The sequence below is a fragment of the Pipistrellus hanaki genome (assembly GCF_964339955.1).
Source record: "Pipistrellus hanaki genome assembly, chromosome: 7".
NCBI lineage: Eukaryota > Metazoa > Chordata > Mammalia > Chiroptera > Vespertilionidae > Pipistrellus > Pipistrellus hanaki.
The window spans coordinates 78,477,413-78,499,506 of record NC_140509.1 but is presented as its reverse complement, the minus strand read 5'-3'; the positions used below and the strand labels follow the sequence as shown (position 1 = coordinate 78,499,506).

Below are 22,094 nucleotides of genomic sequence, written 5' to 3'. Positions count from 1 at the left end.
GGTGGGCCGGCCGTCGGCGGCCATTTTGACTACTGGCAAGCTCCTGCCTGAATGCCGCGGGAAACGGGAGCATGATGCTGGCTTCCAAGTTGGAAGACCCAAGGAAGGGCAGGGCGTCCACGTCTCAGAGAGGACCGGCTTCGGCTCGGCTGACTTCACGGTGGGCGGGCCGACCTGAACTGGCCCAGGAAAGAGGCAGCGGTGACGTCTCGGGGCCAGGAGGTCAGCGGGAAGGAGGGCGCTGTGAGCATGCGCAGTGGCCACGTTTTACCTGGAACACCCAGTTCCTGCTTGGGGTGCGGCGGCCGGATGCACCGGCTCTTCTGGGGAAACCAAGTCCCAGCTTCCGGGGTGCAAACTGGAACTGCACGTGGAAGGGCCGCGGCTGAGCAGGATTGGCTGAATTAATAAGAGACTGGCCTTGCGAGAAAGAGGCGGACTTGGGTTCAAGTCTTAAATCTTGCAAATTATGAGCTGTGCCATCTTAGCTGTCTTCTCTAACCTGGAAGCCTCAGTTTTCAAAATTCACTTCTCTCAGGAATAAGGTAAAAGGCTGAGCTTCAGTGCTTGGCCCTTGGTATTCCTTATGACTCCATCGTTTCCAAAGCATCTACTTTAAAAAGTGCATTTATTTCAGCCAAAGCCGGTTTGGCTCAGTGGATAGAGCGTCGGCCTGCGGACTCAAGGGTCCCCGGTTCGATTCCGGGCAAGGGCATGGGCCTTGGTAGCGGGCACATCCCCAATAGGGGGTGTGCAGGAGGCAGCTGATCGATGTTACTCTTCATCGATGTTTCTAACTTTCTATCCCTCTCCCTTCCTCTGTAAAAAAAATCAATAAAAAATATATATTTTTTTTAAAGTACATTTATTTCAGAAATGGTGCCAGTGTTTCCACCCATGACATTTCAGAAAAACAAAGTTATAACGAGCCATGCATCCATAAATATATTAAGTGCAGAACCATGGTGAGGCATTGGGGACACAAAGATAAATGAGACACGATCCTCTCTCAAGCAGAACCCACCGGCTGGTGAGTCTAACCCTCAGAGCTACAGCTTTAATTTGAAATTTGCAGTCAGTGCCTTGGGGAGCGTTTATCAACTGGTCTTGACCGCCCCTCCTACGCACGTTCAGCCCCCTTCCAACCTCAAGAGGAGCCCAGCCTTGGAAACCAAAGGAATCGCCGTCGGAACAGAGTGGGCTGGTAGGAACTGTCTCTAATAAATTGCCCACGGGGAACATTTTCCCGGCTGACTGCAGACCCTTCTGTGATCCCTTCATGGTCCACTCTCCCAGCTAATCACCATTGAAGGCCGCACTGTGTTCCCCTTGTCAACGCAATGCCAACGGAGAACGAAAGATCAAAAGATGGCAGCTTTAGTCTGCTCTCAGTACTGCATGGCAGGCTGGTCGGCATTGGTCAAGGAAGTCCTTTGGCTTCAGCAGATTTTAAACTAAGCAACACTAGCCATGAGATCTTTGCCTTGAGCCTTCATACCGTTTAATACACAGAGATAATATAAAACTAAAATTTGTATCTTCATCACCCTCCAAATTTAGTATCTGTAAGAACATCATTACTACAGCTACTTTCTCTATACATAATATGACTTAGCAGTGCATTTTCAGGAATTGGAGGCAAATAATTCAAAATTGGGGCGACACTCCTAACCGGTTTAGCCCAGCAGATAGAGCGTCGGCCTATGAACTGAAGGGTCCCAGGTTCGATTCTGGTCAAGGGTATGTACCTTGGTTTCCAGCACATCCCAGTAGGGAGTGTGCAGGAGGAACTGAATCAATGTTTCTCTCTCGTTGATGTTTCTAACACTCTATTCCTCTTCCTCTATATAAAAAAATCAATAAAAATAATATTTAAAAAATAATAAAATAAAATTGGGGGGTCAGATACCTAGAATCACAGTAATAATAGCTTTCAATTATGGAGTGCATACTATGTGTTAGGCATGTGCTGTTTGCTTTACTTCTTTGATCCTCACAGAGCCTATGAGGTAGCTATTACCACTTTTTTGTAGATGAGTTACAAAGAGTTGAAGTATCTTGGTAAGGTCATACACCTAAAGATGGACCGAGATGAGATTTAAATCTAGGTTTCTTTTTCTCCAGTCTTAGTGATTAGACACCTCTTCAGGAGGCACGAGGAAAATTTCTTCTTATGTAAGTTAACAATATAATAAATTGGTAACCAGTCAAAAGCTTTTTCAAAAACATAATGTTTCCCATTATGCCATATGCAAATCTATTAATAAACAAAAAATACTACCAAAAAGTAATTGTAGCGCTCATTTCTATTATTTATCGCTCTCTTTAGTTATATGGACTACACTTAAAAACACATTTCATTTCTTTAAAAAAAATATTCAACTTCCTGCTATATTGTGGGTATGCCTGAAATATATTTTTAGTGTTTATGCGTTTCCATTGCTCTGACTTTTGGGGAGTGCTCCCATTTTCAGGATCATGGAACCCAGCCCTATTTCTGTTTACAGTCTTTAACAAGTCACACCCTCTGTGTCTCAGAATACTCTCATCTCATATCGTCCCTTCTCGTTACGGTGTAATGTAGCAGCTACCACATCTATATGTCCTTGCTACCTCGGTGTTGTGTGGCTATTTCAAATACTCCTAGTGCCCTCTATGTAGACATTATCTTTGCCCACCTTGATTGGGGTTTTGCATTTCTGCGAGTCACAATCTAACATCTAAGTGAAAAGCAGGGTTTTATGTTCCAGTGCTGCCATCTGTTGGCAGTGTGCTCTATCTACACTTATTGCTCTATCTTGACCTACTCTGGAATTTGGAATGGTGTGTAATCTTAATACTTATGGGATTTATATTCCAAGAGATATTAAAATCTTGATATTTTTACTCAAAATTGCCTTGGAGAAACTTCCAATAACTGTTTCATGAATCATGCATATGTGATTAAACATTTCTAATATAACTTATATGTGACAGTCTTTTCTTAGGAACGTATATTTATCAGAATTTTACCAGAAGAATAAATAGGGTGGGGACTGAGGAAAATGGGCAAGAGGAAAGATGGCAAAGATTTCTTTGGTAGGTACTGGTAATTATCTGTAAAGTTAGAGCTCAAATATTTATTACAGTAACATTAATTGCAAAGGCACTGTAGTAAAGGGACATACACCATCTGCCTTGAACTGGCGAGGGAGACTAGCTTTAATTGAACTCTGCTCAGTGCCAGCCCTATACTAACTTCACATGTATCATTTACTCTCCAATATCCCTACCAGGAAAAGGAAAGATACTAAGTACTTTTGTTCGCAGTAAGCAATTCTATGATGAATAGAGAAAACCGAGAAACACTCACTACCATTTTATTTGAGCTATGTGGGAAAAGTTCTGGAATATATCATATTCGTATATCTTATTTATGTTATATTTATTCACTTATTAGCAATTTGAAATTTTGTGACAGACATGCTAACAAAGTAAATTTAGGCATTCCAAAGTGATTTATTAGCCTTATTCCCCTGATCATTTTCTTTAAATATATTTTTATTGATTTCAGAGAGAAGTGGAGAGGGAGAAAGAGATAGAAACATCAATGATGAAAGAAGCTCATTGATAGGCTGCCTCCTGCACACCCCACCCTGGGGATGGAGCCAGCAATCCAGGCATGTACTCTTGACCAGAATCGAACCTTTCAAGTCCACAGGCCAATCCTCTATCCACTGAGCCGAACCAGGGAAGGCCTGATCATCTCTTTCATGTACATTTACAAAACAACTGTTTGCTCTCTTGTTCCTAAAACTTTAGAATTTTGATGCAGTGGTTTGGGATTAGCTCAGACACCTTTTCCAGGAAGCAATCCTTTTTTTCTCCTCACACAAAGCTATGGACTCCATCCCCATTCAGTTTCCGGCAAACACCTGCTGTAGCATTTATCGTATGTTTCCTTGGAGTCCCTTAGACTGTGAGATCCTTAGCAGCAATAACTGTGTCTCATTGATCTTTGAGTCCCAGGTCCTAACACAGGACCTAGAATATCGTAGGAATGCTAGAAATATTTGTCTGGTCAGTTGAATAATTAGGATCGTACAACATTCTACCAAGGAACTTCTAAAGGCAGTCCCTTTTCAAGACATACTTTGATACCAGCTGGAGAGCACAGTTAAACATATATTTATATTGGTTCTGGGTTTAGGAATATCTATAAAATACATGTTAAATATCCAAAATATACATATTTCTTTAAAAGCCAAGAAATATTTTTTCCCAACCTCAAGAGAAAAGTTTAACAACTGTCTGGTTGACTTGACTAATAAATCCATTATAATTTAGGATTTAAGAATTATTTTACCTATTTTATAGTTAAAATGTATGAGGTACTACATTTTACAGGGTGTACCAAAACCCAAAAACATAACAAAAAAATTGAATCTCTGTTACTATATTTTTATTCCCTTATATACCCTCAAAGACTGACCGTAACCTCTTTCCATTGTTACCAGATCTACATTCTTCATATACCCTTTCCCACAGTTCCAGGCTGGTTCAACATTAGCTAAAGCCCCCCTTTATCACCAACGGTATCAGAGTTTACTAATATTGATTCTTCCTCTTTTAGCCACTGTCAAGTCACTGCTTGTTTCTCAGATTGTCAGACTTGATAGATCACACATAGATTTCCCCCTCGGCCTCCGTCATTTATATTTCTTCTAAATTAGTTCTAGAAGGGACACAAAACAATTGCATTCTGACCATGTCTAACATTTATCTTTGCATTTATATTAAAAAGTAAAGAATACTTAAATTATCTCATTAGAAATATCATAGTCTTCTAAATGAACAAGTCAGAAGTATAATGAACAATTACACAAAAAGCCATGTCACCACAGTGGCATGGAACTAGAATTTGTTTGGTCCCCAGTTGATTGTAACTAATAACCCAAGCTGTCATTTATTGAGACCCTTTTTTTTTTTTTTTTTTTTTGCCCGTAGATTTGACATGCCTTAGTGCATTTCATCTCTTCCTTTCTGTAAAATGGGAAGTATTTTCCCCATTTTTAAACTGCATTGTATAGAATAAAAAATTTAGGTATAAAGAGGGTAAGTAGTAGAAAATTTTATTTTTTGTTTTATTTTCAACTTATGCTCTTTTGCAACATTCTCTAGGAGCAAACAAATTAAAAAAAGAATCATATTCCCAATTATTTTATTCTTTAACATTTATCTCAGAAAGAAGTTTTCATAACTTACAGTCTTCTGTTTATCTCTTGATTGATCAGTTTTATAATAAGGATCACAAGTCAATGCTTCTATACACAAGAGAGGGAGAATGCAAGTTAGTTTCTTCTCTGGAATTCATTTTCTTCCCTGTAGTGGAAACTTGCCCTTTGCTTTTAATAACACAGAATAGAGGTACACATTTATGTTTTTTTGCAGGGTTTCTTAACAACTGTGCTATTGACATTGGACTTCATAATTCTTTGTTGTGGGGGCTGTCTTGTGCATTGTAGGGTGTTGAGTAGCATCCCTAGCTATTACCCCCTACATGCCAGTAGCACTGTCTACCCAACCACCCCCAACCATTTGTTGTCGTTATTGCCTCTGGTTGAGAACCACTGGGTTATAGGAATAAAGAGAAGAAAGCAAATCAGGAAGAATCCTGGTTTGAGAATATGAACAAAGACATACGTCTAATTCAATCCAAATTCAAATGTAGGGCCTATTTTTTGAGATTGCAATTTCTCTTGTGCTGAAAGACTAAACCTAGATTCTGGCCTGTATTTTGAGCAGAGTTTCTGGGTGAGTCGCTAATTTTCCCTATGTGAGAAAGACACCCATGGTCCTTTACTCAGTTTCTCCTGACCCAGAGAAGCCATGTGAGGGGTCCTCAAACTTTTTAAAGTGGGGGCCAGATCACGGTCCCTCAGAGAGCTGGAGGGCCGGACTATATGAACTACTAATTCCTACTGTAACACCTCGGCTGCGCTCACTGCCCAAAAAACCTGGCGGGCAGGATCAGACTCCCCTGGGGGCTGCATGTGGCCGCGGGCCGTAGTTTGAAGACCCCTGTAAGGTCTTGTTAGGTCTTCTTTAGAGAAAAGATCAGTATGCCTCACACTCAGCCTAGGGACCCATAAGTTCAAGAGCTAAAAACCCAACCCAAAGGTAAGGAACTTTATACTCATGACCCTTTAGTAAATATGTGAAAACTCCAAAAGTCAGCAGGAAGTAAACCAGAAGCTGAGCCATGGTGGCAGCTTTTGTGGCTGCTTCCTAGCACAACACACTCCAGAGCAGGTACAACAAAGCATGCATGTCCTTTAAACATTCAGGTTCTATTTTTGTACCATACTTTCCCTGCAGTTTACAGTATCAACAAGACTTTGCCTGCTACCTGATGAGAAGAAGTTGACTTCTCAGCTTGATCCTAAATAAACAAGTGCAGCCTGGGGAGCAGACGGATCTTTTCTTTTTCAAGACATTCTCAAACTTTTTATGATCAAAGTTACTTATACTTATAATGGTAAAATCAGGAGATAACCTAGAAATCCCACACTCAGAAAGCAGTTAATCAAGTTAAGACAATACTCTTAATGGAAGGTTAAACATTTTTTAAGTTATATTTATGGAGGTTATGAAATAATATGGAAAAAATATTATGATAGTCAAAATTGCATAATATAAAGTCGCATCTGTTTACAACCCGATAAAACTATTCACAGCTTAAAATAGTGGTGTGTTACAGATAATGCCAAAATTACAGGAAAGCTATATAAATACCATGAAAAAGAAGGAAAAATATATGTTGTATACAGTGTAATTTCAGGGCTTAATTAAAGAAGAGAGAATCCTGTGGCCACCATCAGAAGATTGAAAATGGAAGTCATTGCTATGCTGCAGAACAAAATAATTAGCTGTTGTTGATGGCAGCTGAGAAGTTAGGATTTTGCAGGCATTTTGTTTCAAATAACTAAATATGAATTACGTTTTTAGCAACACAGGAATCAAAGTGTTCAATTAGTATTTATCTTTGCTGTTTCAAAATCCGAGCAGAGAAAAGAGACTGGAAAAAAGTTTGATTTGGATTTTTCCCCTTCCTTGTCTTTTTCCCCCAAATTTCTTTTAATTGCACATCATTTTGCTCTTTGAAAAATCTAAAAATTAAAAAGATAATTCTATTATTAGGCAAGAGAAATAAGTCATAAAGTTTGTTGAAAAGCAGAATATTGACAGATAAGAAAAGAAATCTTATCACTCCTTATCTCTGAGAGTGAAAGAAAAGAAAACAGAGGAAAACCAATATGGGGGGTGGGTGGGTAGAAAAGCCTGTTGGGAAAAGCACACAGAAATCCTTCCTCTGGAAACAGAATAAACTGATTATTAGATCAAAGTAACGTTTAGCTTCAAAATGAAACTGTGACAAAGAGAGGAAGGGTTGAAGAGGAGGTCAGAGAAGCTTTTCATTTAGAAAGAATTTCTTGAGAGCACGCTGCTGTGGTCCACCAGCATGGGACATTTTAGGTCTTCCACTTTGGGGGACAGGGCTTTTTGATATTACTTTTTGCTTAAAGTGCTTTTATTTTTAAAATTTTAGTTTTATTGTTGACATTATTACAGATGATCCCCCTTTCACTCCCCCTCTTTGCTCACCTCCACTCAGACCCTGACTCCCACCTTTGGATGTCCATGGGTTATGAATATATATTTTTTAATATTGTTTTTGATTTTTGAATATTTTTTTATTGTTGATAGTATGACAGATGCTTTTGAATGCCATAGCAGGGATGAGCATGGCAAGACAAAAGCCACAACCAAGGAGTGCCCAGGACCAGGGATGTTTTCCCTCTCCAGTCAGGTCTCACAACCAAGTTCCTCTGAAGAAGTGAGAGGCATATTCTTCCATTATTAAAATTAGATGAAGATAAGAGACCCAGGTTGATGTTTTATTTTCATTTGCGTCAACAATATTTTTTATTAACAAAGGTGTTTTCCAAGTGGGTCAAGTGATGGATGAATTGAACACGCTATCTGCAGCTCTAAACATCTCTCCGTGGTACCTAGCAATAAAATGTTACCGAAACAACCATATTAAATTGAAAACCTGCCTATTTTCCCATACTAGTTAATGTGAGAAGCAAACACTTGTCCTTCGCAGTCCTGCAAAAATGGTTTTAATATAGGGTCACAGAAAACTCAAAGGTTTTATAGCCCCTATAAAACAGCTCTTTGTCTTTTCCCACTAATTCCCTTGTGTCACGTTTAACAAAACAAGGAAACTACAGATAAAAGAGGTGTTTGCAGATTAGCTTTCCAAGCCATAAATAACATCGGGTTTTGCTCACCTACAAATATTAAGGCAGCTTATCAATTGTGTAAGCCCTTCCTCTTTGTGATGGTTGCTAACATTTTAACCCAGGCAAAATGAGAATTTTTCTTTCCTGTCTTCTTACATTGACAGAGTACACATTCATAAGATTCTATTATCAGATTTCATGGTATAAAGAGTGAGACATCACCTAAACGCCTGCTTGCTACCCGAGAGGTCCAGTTTTGGAAGATGCATCTGCTTTATGTGTTCCTCGTTCTGCTCTCTCTTAGTGACGGTTTCGATGCTCACTGTCCTAGAAGATGCAGCTGTGACTCAGTGCAGTCGGTGCAATGCTACAGGCTGACCGAGGTGCCCACAGGCATTCCTTCCACCACCAAGAAGCTCTACATCAGCCACAGCAAAATCCAACACCTCCAGGTAACGACTCACTCCACACTCCGGTGGCTGCACTTTTATTTTGCATGGCAAAGTGAGGGGTGAGTGTGGGATTGTTCACTTAATTGAAGTAATCAGAACTTAACAGTTAAAACTTGAGACTCAAAAAAATAATCAGAACATAGCAGGTTTGGGTAGTTGCACTAGTTACCAGCTTGCTCTGTACTACTGAGATGGGACTATGCCTCCAGATATTACTTTTTAAGGAAGCAGGAAAACCACCACAACAAGAAACAAACAAAACAGGAACACAGAATCTATAATTAATCATGTTTTTATTTGTTTTTATTCAAAACAATTTTCTGATGTTGTTGCAAAGTAAAAGTAAAGAAATGGCTCTTTCTTAACAAAAAGTTTGAGAGCCTACGGCCACTTTATGTTCCCTGGAGTAAGAATAAATGCTTTTTTGGGGGGGAGAGAGAGGCACAGTTTTGTTTATGCCATAGAAGGCAGATAATACTAAGATCATTATAAGACTATGAAGATGAACCCAGCATATGAGAATTATTCATACAGACCTCTCTTCCAACTAAGCATAAGCATCTTTGTGAAAACCTCTACGGAAGAAATTAAAATTGCTTTTAATTATGACTGTTACTTCCATGCTTACTTATTCAGAAGGCACTGAAAAGAGTGCTATAGATTTGTCTGACTTTTACAACATAAAGGAACTTTTAATGTTTGAAAGAAATCAAGAGACTAGGGTTCTCTCCCTGTTTGGCTCACCACCAAGAGAGACAAGCATCTTAGGCAAGCAGTTGAGAAACGTCTGGACCTCACCTTTTTGCCTTTATGAAGTGAGCACGCTAGATTAGATAGGTGACCCGAGACCTCTTTTAGAAGGAAAACGCTGTGGCTCTCCTATGAGCCTTCACTGCTTCTCCCACATCCATCCGAATCCCAAGATGAGGAGATGCCTCTGTGTGATTCAGGTGCAGTCAGCAGATGAACATACTTTGTCTTTAAACAGACGCCCCCTTCCTTCCATTTGGGTAAGAACTTTTAATGCAGGTGCACATAAACACAGAGGGATTATAATATGTTGCTTGGTATTTATTCTGAGCCTTAATCGCCATCTGTTTACTTTTAGTGCCTGATGCCCGAGAGCAAGACTGACCTGGTTAGGTCTAAGCATTTAAGCAAGACACCTAGTTAAAGGGCAGGTTGCTTAAATATTTGTTCTGAGTACCTGAGATGTTGAGAGTTAGAGGGTCAACTAAGCCTGCATTGCTCCTTTGCAGGCAATAAGATTAAATTACACCTCTCATTAAATTAAATTATTGAGTCAGTCCGTTTGTCATTGGTTTAGGCTCATTGAACAGCAATATTGCCACTTCCTTGTCTGAAGCCCACTTAACTGTCTCTTGGAAGGACAGTTCCCAGCAGAAAGGTTGATGAGACACAGAAATGTTTTGTGAAGGATATAAAAAGCTCTGAGCAATAATACTTCTCTTTGTTCTTGTAAAAACGGTTAGGTTTTAAGTAACCATATTTCAGCTGTATTTGGTGAATACAATGTCTATTCAATTTATTTGATTTGAATCATAGAACAGGATGCCTACATCCATAGAAAAAAATACCTTGAAATGGACCTTCAGATTAATTACAATAGAAATTATATATATATGTACATATATAAATATAAGCATATATATCACACATTTATAAGCATGTACATAAATATATACATATATGTATATATATCACTATTTAAAATATTTCTATTATTAGTTTATATAATTCAGTTGTGTTTGAGATTGGGGATAGATAAAAAATGAAAATATCACAGTTTGTGCCTTCAAGAAAAGAGGGATTTTATTTATTTATCTGTAAAAATTCCTATTTCTCTGAAGCTGCCTGCCATCAGGCTATAAAACTCTTTATTCTTCTGTCTGTCTTACACTGTGCCCCTGGTCCTTTCCCTCCTGGCTCTTGTCTTCCTCTCCACCCTAAACTCTGAATTTCTCGGGTGCCTTCAGTGTCCAATAGCCTACTATCATACTTCCTTGAACTCATAAAAAAGTATCTATCTACATTTCCACTTGACCATAACACTCTACTGTCTTAGTTATATCATAATCTTCTTTGCCCATGTAATTTCTCCACTCAATAAATTCCCATACCTACTGTCTCTCTGCTCCTTATCTCCTTTCCTTTCAGTCACACTTTGCACTTATCTTTTCACTTCATGGAGACTTCTAGCCCTAAATCTACCCAGGTTCTCCTAGATTAATTCGTTATTTTCTTTTTCTACCCCTTTCCCTTTTGCATCCCACAATGACTTGTCCAGCAAAACCTCAGTTTTAAATTAAGGTGATAATTTTCCTTTGATTCTCCTGTACCTGAGCATCTGGGTGCTGCTGGAGAGGCTCACACAACCTGTTTACACACACACACACACACACACACACACACACACACACACACACACGTAGTTAGAAACACAACTCATTTATAGAACCACTACAAATTTAAGGTCTCCAACTTCATCTGGTTCTTCAATGTCACGCATATAATTTCAATTCTTTGTCAGGTTCTACCTATATCTCCTTAACATCTTCCAGAACTACAGTTTTGGATTTCCTTCTCAAGCTCTGCCCTCCTTATTCTCACTAAACGACTGGCTTCCCATTTTATTGACAAATCATGACAAAACGAAGGCCATTTGTCTTGATGTCCCTCAATTCTTACTGTGTACTAACTTGTCTCCATCCAATTCTGCACGTTCTTTCTGCAGAGAGATGTCCTCCTTTTCTGCAAAGCAATCTCCCTCTCATGCCCTTGATTCCATCTTTCCCACCTCTCCCCAAAGCTTGCTCCATCATTCTCCCCACTCCCATATTCTCCATTGCTCTTTCTTTACTAGCTCCCTGGCCCCGCCTATAAATATGCTCCTTTCATTACAGTAAAAATAAGAATATTTTAACTCTATGTCTCCTCTGTGACTACCTGTATTTGCAAAACTCTATGAAAGGGTAGTCTGTACTTACTGGTTCCACTTCGTCATCTTCTGTTTATTTTTAATACACCACTGTCTGGTTTCCACCTATTCTCCCACAGCCAAAACTGTTCTCTCTCATTCTTTTTTCCTGAAATTCTCACATTCTTGTCTACCATGACTCCACACTTTTAAGTCCCCATTATTCTTCCCTGATATTTCTTTTCTGCCATTTTTATAGGTTTTGTTGCCTCTACTGCCTTTCAGTTTTTGGCTTTTCCAGGGAGTTTCAATCATCAGCCATCCCTTTCCTTACTATGCACAATATCCTTAGGTGACTTCACTTTATGTGATCATGGCTCCCCACATTGAGTTCCTATCATAACTTTTCTCCAATGTTCAAACTTAGGCAGCTGCCTACTATACCTCTACTTAATGTCCTCAAGGTTTATCCATGTTGTACTACATGTCAGAATTTCCTTCCTTTTAAAGGCTGAATAATATTTCATTTTATATACCACATTTTGTTTATCCACTCATTGTTTCCTCTTTTTGGCTATTATATATGATGCTGCTTTGAACATTCATGTACATGTTTTTGTGTGGACATATGTTTTCATTTCTTCTGTGTGTATATCTAGGAATGGAATTTCTGGGTCATACGGTAACTGTGTTTAACATTTTGAAGAACAGCATCATTTTACATCTCCACAGCAAGGCAAAACAGTTCCAATTTCTCTTGTTAACATTTCTTACCTTTTGTTTTGTTTTTTAAATCATAGCCATCCTGGTGAGTGTCAGGTGGTATCTCTTTATGGTTTGACCTTCATATGACTGGGGATGTTGAGCATCTTTTCATGTGCTTATTGGCCATTGTAAATCTTCTTTTGAGAAGTACCTATATGAATCCCTTGCTCATTTTTTTAAACATTTCCTGTTCATATTTCCTTGGTTTTATTTTTTTTCTTCATTCATTAAGGAATTACACAAGCGTTCTTATCCTCCAATTCCTCCCCACCCCACTTTGCTCATTTTTAATTGGATTATTTGTCTTTTTATTATTTAGTTGTAAGAGTTCTTTATATATGGTAAATACAAACCTTCCATCAATATATTATTTGTGAAAATTTTATCAGATTCTTTGGGTTGTCTTTTCATTTTCTTGATGGGTGTCCTTTGAAGCACAGTTTCCAATTTTTATTAAGACCCATTTATCAATTTTTTCTTGTTCACGTTTGCTTTTGGTATTATATCTAGAATAGCTTTTACCAAACCCAAGGTCATGAAAATGTATTTTCTTCTAAGAATTTTATATGTCTAGCTTTTACATTTGGAGGACAAATAGGGTTGTCTTTATGATGATAGTCAATTAAAATGATTGACTTTACATCTTTTGTGGGAAAAGTTACTTAAAATTTCTCCTGGGTAAGAAATATATAAACAGGATTTATCACTGAATGAAGGAATTATGGAAAAAAATTATAACCTCACTAGATTTTCCAGAATTTTAAAATTGTTTACAGAGAACAAGTGTAGCTTTGATGATCAGATAAACATTCCACATCGTTTTAAGAATTTCTTGCTGGCTTGGTTCACACATGCCTGAGGTGGTCCCTGGGAGGGTATGTCAGTTTTGTGTGTACATTAGACCTAGAAAAAACCAAGAAAGTTGTGAGCCCTCTAATGCATGGACAGGGCCAGGCCCAAATTGAAACCAGAAGTAAAGTCTCTCAGGGGGAAGCCAGCAGAAGGTACCCTTCTCCTCACTTCATTTTACTTGCCTTGCTTATTTTTAAAAACTTTTTATATTTTATTGGAAGTTTTATTTATTTATGTATTGGGCTCACTAAACTGTAAACCTACAATGGCAGGTATTATACTTAGGTAAGAATCCTGTACCTAATGGTTAACACCAACCCATACTTGCCTTGTTTTCTAAACAACATTGAAAAAACTACCAGTGACCCAGGTCAGCTCTAGAGCAAAAGTACCTCTTCCCACATCTCTTGAGCACACAGCCCTGTTTAGGCCGGGGGATGGAAACACAGGTATGGCCTAGTTATTTTTTTCCCTTTTGCCAACTCAGCTGAAAAGTTGAAAGCCAGTGGGTGTCTTCCTCACTGCTTCTGCCACCAGAACTCTCTGTTCTTGAGCTAAGTGCCGGCTAAAGGGCTAAGGGTAAAAATGCATTTGTTGTAATTAGATAAACCTGGTTTGAAAGCCCAACTTCCACTTGTTAGTGAGACATACTTGGGCAGGTTATTTCACCTTCTTGAGTTTAGTTTCCGTCTGTGAAAAGGGAATAATCATGCTTACAACAATGGGCTTTTAAAAGATAAGCAAACTTAAATAATGGCAGGTATTTAATTAATAATAAACAGTAATCTGCATTGATTCTGACAAAAAGAAAAAGAAAAGGTTCTCTATGCTTAAAAGAAAACATCTATCCATTGGATTCAGTTCAAAATACTACATTTACTAGCTAGACCAGTGCACATATGTACAAAGAAAAATCAAGACAATTGACAAATTGAAGCTCTGACACCACACTTTGTCTCCTCCCCAAATATATTCCCCATTCAGATCCATGTCAGCACTGACGCTGCCTCGTCAGCAATCTTTTAGGGCTGGTGGCCACTGAAATAGAAACGGAATGTATGAGTAACACCAAGTTCTTTGGGGAGCTCAACAGTCCAAGAAGTAAAGACCTGTGTCTAGAGTCATTTCTGACTCTTAATGAAAGAAAAGCCTGGAAAAGGACACTTCAGAATGGAGAACAGATTTAAAAACACCGAGTTTTTGGCAGTCATTTAATTTTTTATTTATTTTTGGCCTTTCAAATGAGACGTTTGGATTACCTAATCTCAAAGATCTCTGCTTCTCTAAAACTCTATGGTTTGTGTCCAGATCTTGAGTATTTTTTCTAAAAACATTAGTTGTAGACCAAATGCAATAGAAAAACGTATTAGAAAATGGTGAGCTGAGGAAAAAAGATCTTTGCAGTCCAATAGAGCTTGATGAAATTCTCAACTCTTTCACTTATTAACTTTCTTTTTTGTTGTGTTTTGTTTTGTTTTCACTTAATAACTTCTTCATTTTCTCATCTAAAAGCCAGTAAGCTTGCAGGGTTATTAAGAGACTTAATAATAACATTAAAAAAGCACTTCATACTTGTAGATATTCTACAAATATAAGAAAAATTTGTGCCCTAGCTGGTTTAGCTCAGTGGATAGACTGTCGGCCTGCAGACTGAAGGGTCCGGTTCCATTCTGGTCAGTTGCAGGCTCCTCCCCGGCTTGGGCCCTGGTTGGGGCTCGTGCAGAAGGCAACCAATTGTTGTGTTTCTCTCACATTCATATTTCTCTCTGTCTTTCCCTCTCTCTTCCACTCTTTGTAAAACCAATGGAAAAATATCCTTGGGTGAGGATTAGAAAAAAAATCGCTATTACTATTGGGATTAGGACTAATCAATGCAATTGATTAATCAGTAGGAAAATATCAAATATTAGCAGCAATATGTAACTAAAGGCAGCTGCCAAAACTGTTAAGATTAAAAACATCTGTTTATGGAAATTATGACATGAGATTCTTCTAATAGAGTATCATATTAAAATATTTTTCAATATATACTTTACCATAATTCACATCACATGTCTTCCCAGAATTTAGGTGCTTATAATAAACACTAGAGGTCTGGTGCATGAAATTAATGCATGGGGAGGTTGAGGGGTGAGGGGATCCTTCAGCCAGGCCTGTACCCTCTCCAATCTGGGACCCCTCTTGAAACCCAGGACCACTGACTCCTAACTGCTCCCCTGCCTGCCTGATTTCCCCTAACTGCCTCTGCTTGCCTGATCCCCCTAAGTGCTCTCTCCTACCGGCCTGATCATCCTAACTACTCTCTCCTGTCGACCTGAACCCCCTAACTGCTCTCTCCTGCCAGCCTGATCATCCTTAACTGCCTCTACCTTGGCCCCTCCACTGTGGCTTTGTCCAGAAGGACGTCTGATCTAATTAGCACGTTACCCTTTTATTAGTATAGAGGGGATGCAAAATTAACCCAATTTAAAGACGTTAATTGTGCATTGGTATTATAAAAGGACTCAACTGCATAATGAAATCAAACATTTAGAAACTGTGGGTAGTAAGACATAAAATTTGCATTGAAAGTTCCACTTTAATTGAATTCTTAAGCAGATTGAACATGCTGCAAAATTTATCAAGCTGAAGAAAACCTAAAACGATTTCTCTTTCTACCTAAACATGATCTTACTCAGAGAACCAAATACCAAGGAACCCATCATCCCACAAAAAAAGGTGGATGTCAAACTAGGAAGTTTATGGAACATGTAGAAAGATAGAAGTATTTGAATTTGCAAATCATGGACCAAGTATATCAGATTTTGGTACTTTCTCAAATCTAGGAGAGGTTGACGATATATGCATGAATGTACTTTTGCTCTATAAAGATGAAGACACATGTATCCTGTTTGTTTCTTCATTGATCTTATTTATCAGTGAAGTGAACTTGGGAGATATAGAGCAGGAAGCTAGTTTCCAAAATCTCTCTATGTACAAGCCAAAACAACTGTTCAACCATTTGGCCAGTAGCTATAATGCACACTGACCACCAGGGGCAGATGCTCCGACCAATAGGTTAGCTTGCTGCTGGGGTCTGGCCCATTGGGATTGGTTGAGATGGGCCAGACACGCCCTGGAGCCCCTCCACAGATCCTCCCCGGCTCTGATTGTGCACCAGTGAGTTCCCTAGGCTGATCTGTGCCCTCTTGCAATCTAAGACCCCTTGAGGTATATCTGCAGGCCAGGCCAAGGACCCCACCAGTGCACGAATCCATGCACTGGGCTTCTAATATAATATAGTTGAAAATATTTCTATGATTGGTCCATCCTGGGGATAGCAGTATTTGGGACTTTTAAATTTTTACTTTTAATGCTTCAAAGGTAATTTATAATTTAAAAAATTCAAACAATACAAAATGTAGATAGTGAAAATCCCTAGCAATCTTAATCCCTAGAGTTAGCAGCTATTTGGTGAAGAATTATTTTTAGTTATTATAAGATGATGCAACAAAGAACATTTTATCCCATAAATCATTGTGCAATTGATAAATTTTTCCTGCCTAGAAGTAAACTTGCTGGGTCAGAGAACATACAGCAAAAATTGGCTAATATTTTATATCTAACTACAGTGTGTGAAAGTGCATAAAATATTTTTGCTATCTTCAGTGTTAGGAATCATAAATAGTCAGGATTGTAGTTTTTGACTATCATTAGTATTGAGTGATAGTACAAATGGTGTGTTTTTCCCCCACATTAATCTTAGTTTACTGTTTGTGTCCCCCCTCCCTGCTTCTGCCTTTTTTTTTTTTTTTTTTTTTTTTTTTTTTTTTTTTTTTAGCTATCTAACTTCACCCGAATGTTGGCTCTGGAAGATTTTATTCTTCTGGCCAGTGGAACAGAATCAGTAGAAAACGATACTTTCAAAACTCTGAGCACCTTGAAGACCTTGGAACTCTGGAAAAATAAGCTCAGACGAGTCCCCCGTGCTCTTCCAGGCAATCTTGAAGTGTTAAAACTAAACGATAATTCCATATATGTCCTACACGGATCTGATTTTGAAGGACTGAAGAAGTTAAAAACCCTTGAACTTAAAAACAACCTGATCTCTGCCGTCTCTCCCAGCATGCTCTCCTCCCTTGCCAGTTTGCAAAGTTTGATGTTGGATGGCAATACCATCGAGTCTATAACTGGACCCCTGGCACTTCCCCTTCTGAAACACATGAGTCTGGAGAATAATAAACTGCATATTATACCAGCTAACTTCTTCACTTCTCTTCAGTCTTTGCAGTTCCTCAGTTTCAGTGGTAACTTCCTGACTAAAATCCCTAGCACTTTGCCCAAATCCTTGCTCTCTTTAAAGATAGAGAGAAACCAGCTCAAAGTGGTGAGGTTTCGAGATATGAAACACTTGGAAAACCTGTCCCATCTTTACCTGTCAGAAAACTCACTCTCTTCCATTGAAGGGGCGCAGCTCCTTGCCAATTTAACCACTCTGGAGTTGTCCCAAAACCAGCTCCAAACGTTGCCCCTCAGACTGCCAGCCAGGCTACAGAAGCTCGATATTAGCAATAACCTGATTCAGAGAGTTACGGTGCAAGACTTCCAGGACCTCCGGGACCTGAAACATTTGTTTCTGGACAACAACATCGTCAGCTTGTTTGAAGCTGGTGCCCTGCAGAGGTGTTCCCAGCTCTCCAACCTGGCCCTGGAGCAGAACCTGCTGTTGTCTATACCTCTCAGGTGAGTGACTTTACCATCCGTGGTTACCACTATAAACGTTCTCCGACGATGTAGAAGCAAGAACACCAATTAGAGCAAACATAAATTATTAGATCAAGCCTATCCAAGCCTTTAGGGGTGGAGATTTCAACAAGGGTGTGGAATCTCCAGCCCGCAAACTGAATTCTCTCTCTCTCTCTCTCTCTCTCTCTCTCTCTCTCCCTCTCTCTCTCTCTCTCTCTCTCTCTTTCTCTCTCTCTCTCTCTCTCTCTCGTTCTCTCTCACCCTCATACTTTGACACTTAATTTTTCTTTCCAAATATTCCTCCCACTATACCCAACCACTGTACCTGTTCCCCCAAACCAGTCATAATCTATAACTAATGTACATATTCACATGATTGGTCCTATTTATTTAAGCTTTATCCTATGTTCTGCATTTGAAGTAGATTTAAAAAAAAAAGCAGTAGAAGAATAAAGCACTATTATTTTTTTATAAAAAGATATCATAATGTTTTTTATATGTGCCTACCAGTGGGTTCTTTTTCCTTTTAGCACATTATTGAAAAACAAAACAAAAGACTTTCTTGCCCTACTTAATATCATTATTAAATTTCTACTAATATACTAGCTCTGGCCTCTATAGAATCCTATGACATTCCATTTACTTATTTTCATTGTTAGTTATAATATTTTTTCTTACTAATGGCAAAAGGAAAACTTATCTTTGATATGTACAAATGTTAACTTTTTTTTATTTAAAAAAAGAGATTTTTAAATTATATAGTATGCTATTTGTACCCAAAACAATGCATCAAAAAGTGACTTTTCTAATTGAAATCTATTCATATATAAAAATATATATTGATATCCCGACCTGACTTCAAACCAATTCAATCAGACACCCAGTGTTAGGGCCCAGATGTCAGCATTTTTAAACAGTTCCCAAATGAATTTAATGTGTAGCCAGGGTTAAGAATGAACGGACAGTGGAGCAAGTAACATGAGATGGGAATGGGCTTTTCCTATGGGGTTTAGATTAAGCAACATAACTGTCTTCTTGATCAAAGAATGTAGCCAGCAATTCGGGCAAAGTTCTTGTAGTTTTTAAATTCCTCATCACCACCCCACCCACACTCCCTGCCTTTTCTTTGAATTAAAAAGTGGAAATGACTCAGAAATTTTCTCTGTAGTATTCCTCCTCCCATAGGAATTAGAAACACAATAATATCTATTTCTTATACTTAAATTAAAAAAAAACTTTTATTTATGAACTTTAAGCAAGACACCTTTCTTTTTTATTTGCTCCTTATTCATATACAAAGTAACATTTTAAAGTTTAGATTTCTCTAAATAAACTGTAAACACATGCAACCTACTTACATCACAAACTATTTTCACACATCCCTTCTTTTGTCTGCCATCTTCCATTCTACATTTCATCAAGTGTAATGGTACATGGTTTTAGGTATTCATATATTAAAATATCTACCACATTTGCCTCAATATAATAATTGAGGCAGAAATGATACCTAAAATTAATAATTGCTGACTAAGATTACCCATGAATTCATATACTAGTATGTCTGGTGTTTCTTACAGCAAACTTGTAAAGGGAGGAATATTGTTTTACTTATATAAATTATTTTTTAATATATGTTTATTGATTTCAGAGAGGCAGGGAGAGAGAAATAGAAACATCAATGATGAGAGAGAATCATTAATCGGCTGCCTCCTGCATGCCCTACACTAGGGATAGAGCCCACAGCCTGGGCATGTGCCTTGACCAGAATCGAACCATGACCTCCTGGTTCATAGGTCAATACTCAACCACTGAGTCATGCTGGTGGGACTATTTCTATAAATGATTGATTCATGGCCCCTTTCAACTAAAATATTGGGAACTTAGTATTTTTCTTACCAATTTATTTATTTTCTTACCATAGCCTTGGAGGGTTGTGAGCCCATTTCATAAGAAAAAAAAAATATTAAAGAACTTTATGACTGTGAACCAGAAAAAACTAGAGGTTTAGAAAACAAGACTTATGAGGAAGGCTTAAAGACCTATAGATAACACTGCAGTTTACACTTAAAATCACTTTTTTAAAATAAAGTTTGTCTTCTAGCTTCAGAAGGGACAGAACTACAGACAAGGCAGGGGTTGCTCAATCTGAATTTCTTTGCAGTTGGGGAATAATGGCTGTGACCTTCCCTCCCATCCTATTTCCATGCTCTCGCAGGCTCCCTGGGACCTTGGCTAGACTGGACCTGAAAGGCAATGCCATCCAGGATATCGCTGAGAGGGAGCTCAAGGACCTAAAGCAGCTTCAGGTTCTAAACCTCAGGAACAACAAGATCTCAGCCCTGGACCTCAAAGCCCTGGAGGGGCTGCCTCGCCTCAGGCACCTGTATCTGGACGGAAACCCGTGGAACTGCACCTGCAGTCTCCTGAGAGCCAGGGAGGTCCTGAAGGCCAAGGGAACCGACGTGAGGGGCGGACAGTGTGCAGCGCCAGCCGAGAGGCAAGGGGAGAGCTGGATGTCTTCCAAGAAGATCATGAGGCAGTGCGAGCCGCACCTACGTCTGGCCGAGAAGAGCAAGGAGACCAAAAAGAAGTCAAAACCGGAAGAGCACCCCAGCGTCAGAATCAACGTGGATGATGATTATTATGATTATGAAATCGATTAAGTGTGAACTTAGTTTACAGTTTAGAAAAAGGTTTTGTTCCTTTTTTTTTTTTTTAATAGACTTTGTTTTTAGAGCAGTTTTAGGTTCGCAGTGAAATTGAGAAGAAGGCAGAGAGATCTCCCATACATGACCTGCCTCCCCCACCAGAGGGACACATGTATTAGTCGATGAACCTGCACGGACACACTGCACAGTGGGGTTCACGCATGGTGTTGTACACTCTGTGGGTTCTCACACGTGCATATATGACATGTGTCCTGCATTCTTGGATCATTTAGAGTAGTTTCCCTGCCCTAAGCATTCTCTGTGTTCCAGAAACAGCTTTTAATGTTCAATCTTGTAAGGAGAAATATACTATGCATTTAGCTATACCAGGCTCTTTTTGTTAGTTTTTCTTTTTTGAAGAATGAAAGGAGGGTTAAGATAAAGATGAGGTGGGAGAGGAACGTAGAAAGGAGCAAACAGTGAGAAGTTGTAAGGTTCCTTCTGTGTGAAAAGTAATTTCTTTGTGTTTTATACTAAAACCTAGGCAAATAACAATGCCAAATAAAATGGCCATCTGGCTAACTTCCTGCAAGTAGTCTATTTTATCAAATTAAAAATGGTGGTTTTGTACATGAAGCTGGTACAGGCAAATAGGCATATAGACCTACACAACAGAATGTTGGTTGTAAGCAGTAAAAACTGACTGTGAGCCCGGCCGGTGTAGCTCAGTGGTTGAGCATCAACCCATAAACAAGGAGGTCACTGTTTGATTCCTGGTCAGGGCACCTGCCCAGGTTGCAGACTCAGTCCCCAGTTGAGGGCATGTGGGTGGTGGCCAATCAATGATTCTCTCTCATCATTGATGTTTCTATCCCTCTCATCTTCCTCTCTCTGAAATAATAATACTGTAATAATAATAATATATATATATATATATATATATATATATATATATATATATATAAAACCAACAAAACAAAACAAAAAACTGACTTGGCCAGGTGGCTCAGTTGCTTGAAGCATCATCCCATATACCAAAAGGTTGTGGGTTCCATTCCTGGACAGGATACATACCTAGGTTGTGGGTTAAATCCCCGGTTGAGGTGCATATGGGAGGCAACTGATCTCTCTCTCTTTTTCTTCTCCTTCCTCACTCTAAAAAACACACACAAACATGTCCTAGTGTGAGGATTAAAAAAATCTGACTTGACTGATTTAAGGAAGAAAGAATTGCTTAGAAAGCTTAGAAAGCTAGGGAATAGGTCAGAGACCATGGGAAACCTGAAGAACAGGGGATAGGGATCAGAACTGCTCCAGGCCCCAGGCATAGGGCCACTGAAGAGGCTGGCCCCAGCTTCCTCAGGGCGTGCTCCTGCTACTGTGTTAGCTTCCCTCTTCTCAGCATTCACATCCTCAGAGGAAGAAG

General features: G+C 39.0%; 1 protein-coding gene across 2 annotated transcripts; it reads left to right on the top strand.

Moving 5' to 3' along the window:
- Positions 1-16: 16 nt before the first annotated feature.
- Positions 17-21,545, top strand: LOC311625906 (nephrocan-like; the record flags this gene model as incomplete). Of its 2 annotated transcripts, XM_084890586.1 has the most annotated exons (4): positions 17-222; positions 8,593-8,740; positions 17,116-18,017; positions 20,236-21,545. In XM_084890586.1, the coding sequence occupies 2 exons, from the start codon at positions 17,134-17,136 to the stop codon at positions 20,681-20,683; spliced, it is 1,332 nt and encodes a 443-aa protein (XP_084746712.1). In that variant the 3' UTR covers positions 20,684-21,545. The 2 variants fall into 2 exon arrangements, with proteins under 2 accessions (XP_084746712.1, XP_084746711.1); XM_084890585.1 differs by lacking the exon at positions 17-222 and having other exon boundaries at positions 8,552-8,740.
- Positions 21,546-22,094: the final 549 nt, after the last annotated feature.